Source organism: Helianthus annuus, chromosome 11 (genome assembly GCF_002127325.2).
Source record: "Helianthus annuus cultivar XRQ/B chromosome 11, HanXRQr2.0-SUNRISE, whole genome shotgun sequence".
NCBI classification, from domain to species: Eukaryota; Viridiplantae; Streptophyta; class Magnoliopsida; order Asterales; family Asteraceae; genus Helianthus; species Helianthus annuus.
The window spans coordinates 22,558,989-22,567,153 of NC_035443.2; the positions used below are offsets into that span (position 1 = coordinate 22,558,989).

General features: G+C 33.4%; 1 protein-coding gene across 3 annotated transcripts; it reads left to right on the top strand.

Annotated features, from left to right (window-relative positions):
* The first annotated feature begins 1,103 nt into the window (after positions 1-1,103).
* On the top strand, positions 1,104-5,440 carry LOC110889850 (cold-responsive protein kinase 1). Of its 3 annotated transcripts, none has more exons than XM_022137422.2 (8): positions 1,104-1,174; positions 1,933-2,055; positions 2,139-2,174; positions 2,378-2,493; positions 2,591-2,801; positions 2,887-3,124; positions 3,885-4,035; positions 4,924-5,440. In XM_022137422.2, exons 2-8 carry the CDS (start codon positions 1,995-1,997, stop codon positions 5,281-5,283), a joined length of 1,173 nt encoding a protein of 390 aa, XP_021993114.1. In that variant the 5' UTR covers positions 1,104-1,174; positions 1,933-1,994; the 3' UTR covers positions 5,284-5,440. The 3 variants fall into 3 exon arrangements, with proteins under 3 accessions (XP_021993114.1, XP_021993112.1, XP_021993113.1); XM_022137420.2 differs by lacking the exon at positions 1,104-1,174 and adding an exon at positions 1,186-1,397; XM_022137421.2 differs by lacking the exon at positions 1,104-1,174 and adding an exon at positions 1,409-1,557.
* The last annotated feature ends 2,725 nt before the right edge of the window (positions 5,441-8,165 follow it).

The window sequence follows — 8,165 nt, forward strand, 5'->3', positions numbered from 1 at the left end:
TTGAGTAAAAAATAACGGAGATCGTTGGAGCACATGAATGTCGTTTTATGAACCTGGTGGACAACAAAAAGCAAGCCTCAAATCCACAAATCTTGAGAGGCCATCGATTCAAGCATAACTGTCAGGTATTGGTGATCACTTCTCATATATTGGCTGCGCAACTCTGTGAGACACATTCTCCAAATGATTGCGTACAATTAAGGCTACCCAACATCCCAGGAAGATGATGTTTCTCCTCATGAGCTTGGTACAAAAGCGCAACGTCGTGGCTTGTTGGTCTATGTAAGAACTCGGGAGCGTGTACACGACATACTGTTTCGCAGAAAAATTGTAGACATTTACTGGAAGTCCTTTCGGACATATTTAAATATTCGTCATTCTCGTCTGGAGTATCACCGGTCGCAAGTTATTTAATCACCGATATAACTTTTTGCAACGGTGTAAAACTCTTCTTCGTTACACCCTATACACCCTTAGTCACACACCAACTATTTAATTAATGTGTTTGTCAACCTAGGTAACCAGTACAAATAACTACAACTTACAACCACTTGTTGAATGTCAACACGTTGAATTATTTGAAAGTGTTGAATTTTTGGAGGCACATGAATATTCAATCATAATAATTAATAAAGAAAATACAGGAGCGACACAGACCACACGATCTCTATATATTGAATAGATAGATATATAGATAATACAGATAATAGTAAATTGCCATTTTAGTTTCTAAGGTTTGGTTCAAATTGTCATTTTAGTCTAAATAGTTTTTTTTCTCCTCTAGATCCTTTACTTTTCCATTTTCTTGCCATTTTGATCACATTGCCTAACTCAGTCTAAAAATCTGGTTATAATCAGGGGTATTTTTGGTATAATTGTTGTGTAGTGATAACCAGGGATAGTTTACAACATAATTTATAAACCTCGTAATAATTTAATGCCAAAAATACTGATTATAACCTGGTTTTTAGACTAAGTTGGACAATGTGATCAAAATGCAAGAATAATGAAAAGTTAAAGACCCAGAAAAGAAAAAAAAAAAAGAAAAACCATATTTAGACTAAAATTACAATTTAACAAAAAACTCAGAGAATAAAGTAACAATTTACGTATATGATATAATAATATAATCAATCCAACGTCACCTTTTCCCGTTCAAAACAATCTGCTGCCGGTATAATAATATTCTTCCTTCTTCTTTCTCTCTTCACACAATCACACCTGCAAAATTCAATACTATATATATAAATTCGCATTAATTCTTCTTCACGTATCTTATATTCTTTCATTCTTCTGCTGTATATAGCTGACAAAACTACACATCGTCTCTTAATTCTACATATTTTGATCCATTTGCAACTTATTTGAAGAACTCGAGCAGAATTAGGGTTTCAACTGTACGGATTTCATCGTTCTTGAAAACAACTACTTGATTTTGTTTAATTTTGATTCAGGATCACGAAATTGATGTGAATCAGCTTACTGTATGCGTGTTTCGTCTTCAATTGCTTACGCACATCTGATTTTGTTTGAATAGTTATGCTGATTATGTAGTAGGTGAGATCTGAGTGTATGATTTGCTTTTAATGTTAGAATTTGGGGATTTTTTGGTTTTATGTAGTGAAAATGTTATGTGTTCAGGCTGCAAGAAGTATTACTTTCATTTTGTAACTGTAGAGATGAGTTTGTGCTGTTTATTTTGTTGTTTTAGCCCTAATTTTGAATTTTCTTGTGGTAGAATAATTTATTAGGTTGATTGTACTTTATGAATATTTAGTTATGATTTCTGTATCTATATTTATGTTTTTTGTTGTCTTGATGGTTTGTTTATTTTTGAGATTAATGATACTTCATAATTATAGTTTATGTATCTTTTTTATGATATTTGTTTCTATCCTAAATGACATATTATATTGTTATATGTGATTACAGAGTCAATTGTGGCATCACAGGCATTTGACATTGATTTATTAGTCAACATAGAGAATTTTACGATGACCATGTTCAGTTGTTGTTTTGGGAAGCGAGCTTCCCAAACAGGCGGTGGTAATAGAGGTACGCGGTTGATTATTACTTCAAATTTTAAAAATTTGTACGTTTTAGTTCAATGCTAACCATTTATTCTTGAATAATATCAGGAAACAACCTGGGAAACAACATGGATGTTAGTATAGGTAAGTTCACCTACTAAATTTCTAATTATATGAATGTGCTTACATCGATATCCTTATCATAACCGAGTCTACATTAGTCTGCTTCTTTCGTCTTTGAGACATAACAAGCATGTGAATATTTTTTATTTTTTGTTATGGGATGACTTATGAGTTTACACTCTATATATTGGTGAAATCATTAATTAAATATTGATTTGTTGCAGAACTTTTGGATGTTGAGAATATGAGAGCGTATACATACAAAGATTTGCGAGTTGCTACGCAAGATTTTAGTCCAGAAAATAAGATAGGGCAGGGGGGTTTTGGTTCCGTTTACAAGGTAAACTTCAAACATTCTATACTCTCTCTGTTCATATGTGTTCGAATATTACTAAAAAACATACTAATATCTTAAAAAACACTTGATGTTTCTATAGGGGACGCTAAAAGACGGCTTATTAGTTGCTATAAAAGTTCTCTCAGCCAGTTCAAGTCAGGGCTTGAAGGAATTCTTGACCGAAATAACTGTTATTTCCGATATACAACACGAAAACCTAGTAAAACTGCACGGTTATTGTGTGGATGGAGATCATAGAATCTTGGTCTACGGTTACCTTAAAAACGGTAGTCTAGATCGTACCCTACTAGGTAATTACAAATTACAATGGCTTTTTATCTGTATGTGATGCTATTCTTGTGGTACTTTTTTTTATTATTGTTTTGTGATGTGTAGGAAGTGGTCATTGTAGCATTGATTTCACATGGGAAATTAGAAAGAAGATATGCATAGGTGTTGCAAAGGGGCTTGCTTATCTTCATGAGGAAGTGCAGCCTCATGTTATTCATAGGGATATTAAGGCGAGTAATATTTTGCTTGATGAAGATTTTACACCGAAGATTTCGGATTTTGGTCTAGCGAAGCTTTTCCCATCGCATTTGACGCATATTAGCACGCGTATTGCCGGAACTCAGTAAGCTCAACATCTCTCATTATATATTTCTATTTTTTTGTTGTAATTTTTGTCTTTTTTATCATTTTTAGTTAGAGTAAAATGTCATTTTCGTCCCTGAGGTTTGGCCAGTTTTGTGATTTTCGTACAAAAGTTTGTTTTTCCGCATATGGATTCAAAAGGTTTGAAATCTTGCCATTTTCATCCAGCTTGTTAACTCAATCCATTTTTCTCCGTTAAGGCATGGGTATTTTCGTATTTTTGTTAACTTAAAAGGTAATTCGGTCTTTTTTACTTTATGTACAAGCATCTAGCATAATGTACAAGTATTCAAAAAAGACGAAAATACCCTTAAGTTAACAAAAAAGACGAAAATACCCCTGACTTAACAGAGAAAAATGGATGGAGTTAAGGAGCCGGATGAAAATGGCATGATTTCAAACCTTTTGGATCCAGATGCGGAAAAACAAACCTTTGGACGAAAGTCGCAAAATTGGCCAAACCTCAGGGACGAAAATGGCATTTTACTCTTTAGTTATGCCGGGTGCTTTGATTTGTGTGTTGGATCCAATCATCTGATTCATACTAATCTGTTTTTGGTGTTTTACAATTGGTTATGGATTCTGATTATTCAGTATCACATTGCACATTCTAAATAAGCATCCAAACAACCCCATAGTTGATATTACCATACCATGTCTTTTCTTGTTTTGCAAGTTACCATTGTTTCATGCTTTTTTTTATATTATGGTATTGATATTTTGGTTATTGTTTATTGCAGAGGCTATTTGGCCCCAGAGTATGCAATGAGAGGCCAGTTGACTAGAAAAGCCGACATCTACAGTTTCGGTGTTTTGCTTTTGGAGATTGTTTGTGGAAGACCGAACCAAAACCGATGGTTACCTGTTGATGAACAATATCTGCTAGAAAGGGTATGCTGCTCATCATTTTAGTTTTCTACAACAAGATAAAGTCATAAAATTTTAAATTAAATTAATGGTTTAGTACCTTAAAATCAATATACTTTTTAATTCTTCATCAAAAAGTCCCTTAACCAAATTTTGGTATATGTATAATAAAGTTCCTAAAATTTTCTAAATTGCAGATGCTTGTGATTTTTTTTTAAATAATCGTTTGTTATCTTTTAAATTGATCAAAATTTGATATAGTAATACATAACATTTTTGCCCAAAAATGTCTTTTTTTTAAATAATTATTTGTTATCTCTTAAATTGGTCAAATTTTGATATAGTAATATTCAACATTTTGGGCAATTTATTTATTTATTTATTTTTGTAATAATGATTTGTTGTCTTTTAAATTGGTCAAAATTTATGGGCAATTATTTTTTATTTTTTTGTTTTGTTTTGTAACAATGATTTGTTATCTCTTAAATTGGTCAAAATTGGCAATTATTTTTTATTTTTTTTTTGTTTTGTAATAATGATATTTATCTCTTAAATTGGTCAAAATTTGATATTGTAATATTCAACACTTTTGTCTAAAAAATACCATCTTATTTTGACCAATTTAAAAGTTAAGAAGTTACTATTTAAAAAGTTCCAAGTATATTCATTTTAGACAAGTTTAGGGATTTTAACATATGAAAATTAGTTTGGTGAGTTTTTCGTATATTTTTTACAAGTTAACCATTTTTTAATATACCGAAATTAGGTTAAGGGACTCTTTGTTAAAATAAGAAATTATGTTGGTTTATCGTGAATTAACGATGAATTAGTTTCTCAAGTTTGTACATGACATTGACAATGACGTGGCCTACACGTGTGAAAAGATGACGTGGCTGATACACTTTTGTTCAGGTATGGCAGCAATATCGGGAAGGGGAGTTGGAAAGCTTGGTGGATACTTTAATGAAAGACGTTGATATGTATGAAGCGTGTCGATACTTAAAAATCGGTCTTCTTTGCGCCCAAAGTCTACCCAAAAGCCGACCATCCATGTCAAATGTCTTGAAAATGTTAAACGATGAACTTGATATTAGTGAAAAGGATTTAGCCGACCCCGGACTATTGTCTGAGTTAATGGATTATAAAACCGGGAAAAACAACACTTCAGGTACATCGTCTAGTGGCTCGGGAAATCATGATGATTCGAGGTCCTACGGAAACATGACAACATCGAATGCTAATATGACCTTCACAACAATCACTGAAAGATGATTGTAAAAGTAGGTTGATATTAAATTAAAGTATTGTATATATATATATATAGAAAATGCAAACATCAGTGTTGGCATTTTATTATTTTGTTTCATTCAAGATTTTTGGTTGTAAACGTTTAGATAATTTTTTCAGAGAGTTGTGATGTTTCCATTTATTGGCTGTTGTATATCAACTTCTAGTGCCATCAAGCAATGCCTGTTTATAATATGGAACTATTGATGTTGGTTTTGTGATACATCAATGTTGTTACCGTCGAACGGGTGAACTAGCCGGGCTTTTTGACTTTGGGGTTGAATTGGTGACCGGTAGCTGGGCCGAACCGGATTGTGTAGACTGGGTGGCGGGTTGCGTCGAACCGAACTTGGTTAAAAAGTTTCTTAGCTCAATTTATACAAGGGGGAAATGGATAAGTTAAAGTTAGAAAATTGTAAATGTGAGTTTAACTTGATACCATGATAGGAACCACAACTACAATTACCAAGTTATCTACCTTCATAATTGTGATATATATGTTGTATCTATTTATTTGTGAAACTACTCTTATAATTTTATTGGCCGAAAATAGGAACAAAACCTACAAATTATGTGTACAACTTTTTTTTTTTTTTGAATGGCATGTGTACAGCTTAATTATGGTATATATTTTTATACTTCTATGCTGGTAGGTATTAAATTATTTATTATGTTATCTAGTGAAGAGTGAACCTCTAGATTCACCGTATTAACGAGTGTTTCTTATAAAGATGAGATCCGTACTATACTGAAACCAAAATTACCGTAATTGAAAATGGGTAAAAACACAGACCAAATACTATACCGATTACATCATTGTGGTGCCGCTTCGGTATCGGTAGTACAAAAAATACCGAAACCAACTAGTATTAAAACAAAAAACCATAAAATTAAATACCATTATCCATATTGTTTATTTGATATCGTTTTATTCCTTTACTTGTATGATAAATGAAAGAGTAAACTGTCAAATGGTCCCTGAGGTTTGGTCACTTCTGTCACATTAGTCCAAAACTCAAACCTTTTGAATCTGGGTCCTTGAGGTTTCAAATTTGTTGCCATTTTCATCCAAAATCAAAATCTTGTCAGATTTTTCAGTTAACATCCACCTTTTCTGTCTTTTTCCTCCATTTTAATGAAGGGCAAAATGGTCTATTAACGTTTTATTATAACAAATTAGAAAAATCTGATAATTTTGCCCTTCATTAAAAAGAAGGAAAAAGATAAAAAAGTTGGATGTTAATGAACAATTTGTCGAAATATTACTTTTGGATGAAAATGGCAACAAAATTGAAACCACATGAACCCAGATTCAAAAGGTTTAAGTTTTAGATTAAAGTGCCAAAAATGACCAAACCCCAAGGATCATTTTTGCAGTTTACTCTAAATGAAAACACAAAATAGCAAGGGACCATTGATGTAACTCACTTGAAGATATTTTTACGAGTGAATTGCAAGGATTGTCCTTTATCTTTATATCTATTTGCAGGCGCTGTCCTTTATGTTTAAAATTGACGAGTTTTGTCCTTTATGTTTTCAAATCATACACGTTTTGTCCTTTAGCCCTAAATCAGTTAGTTTTTTCTGTCAAATCTGATCATGTGCAATGCACATGAGGGTAAAATTGTCTTTTCACCCTATTCTTTAAAAATGCATAAAAAAGAAAAAAAAAATATTATCCTTCCTCATCTCTCACAAACCTCCCACCCTCACCTGCCGCCGACCACCACCACCGACCACCGACCACCCACTATCTCCACCATCGCCTAACCCACCATCACCACTCCACCGTCTCCAACATCACCATCAACAACCTATCTCTCTACCCTCCTTTGTTTCTCCCAACCGCCGACCGCCCACAAAAAATCCCCAAATGTCTACAGTAAAACTAAACTAAAAAAATCCCCAAATCTCAACAATACACATCGATCACTCGCTGTTCTTGTTCGAAATTCAACACATATTAACAGAATAAAAACCGAGGCTAACTATTAAACAAGAGCAAGTTGAAAACAGGAACCAGAAAATTTGGCTGGAAAAAAGGTAGTTAGTTTGATTGATTGGGGAAGAAGTAATAAAAAAAAGTAGCAGTGAACAGTTACCGGAATGAATGAGAGAAGAAGAAGAAACCGGTGAAGTGAGGTGGTGATCTGGTGATGGTGGAGGTAAAGAAACTCCCGGTGGTAGTTAGCTCTCCGCGGCAACTGGGTTTAATTATGATGGCTATGTGTATAAATAAGCTATAGTTGCAACTTATTTAATCCCAATTACTAAAGTTAATGTTTTCATTAATTTTTGGAGTTCTTTCGATTTCTTGAGGGTTTAGATTCATGGGAACATGGCAAAGATTTGAGAGGAAAAAGGTGGAACCGTGACAGATGTTTTTAGAGAGAGAAACAAGGTTCTAGAGTGAGAGAGAAAAGCGGAGGAGGAAGAGGGTGGTGGTGGGTATGCCTGTCTGTGTTCCTGTCTCTTTAAGGAAGAGTGTGGTTAGAGAGATGAGGAAGTTAGATCTGGTTAGAGAGATGAGGAAGGTTTAGTGAGAGAAAGGATAATATTTTTTTTTATGCATTTTTAAAGAATAGGGTGAAAAGACAATTTTACCCTCATGTGCAGTGCACATTACCAGATTTAACAGAAAAAACTAACTGGTTAGGGTTAAAGGACAAAACGTGTATGATTTGAAAACATAAAGGACAAAACTCGTCAATTTTAAACATAAAGGACAGCCCCTGCAAATAGGTATAAAGATAAAGGACAATCCTTGCAATTCACTCTATTTTTAACAAACTCATTTCAAGGGCAATTTCGACATTTCACAATCTTCGTGAAAGAGCCTAAACGGCTAAACTAAACCCCATAGATAA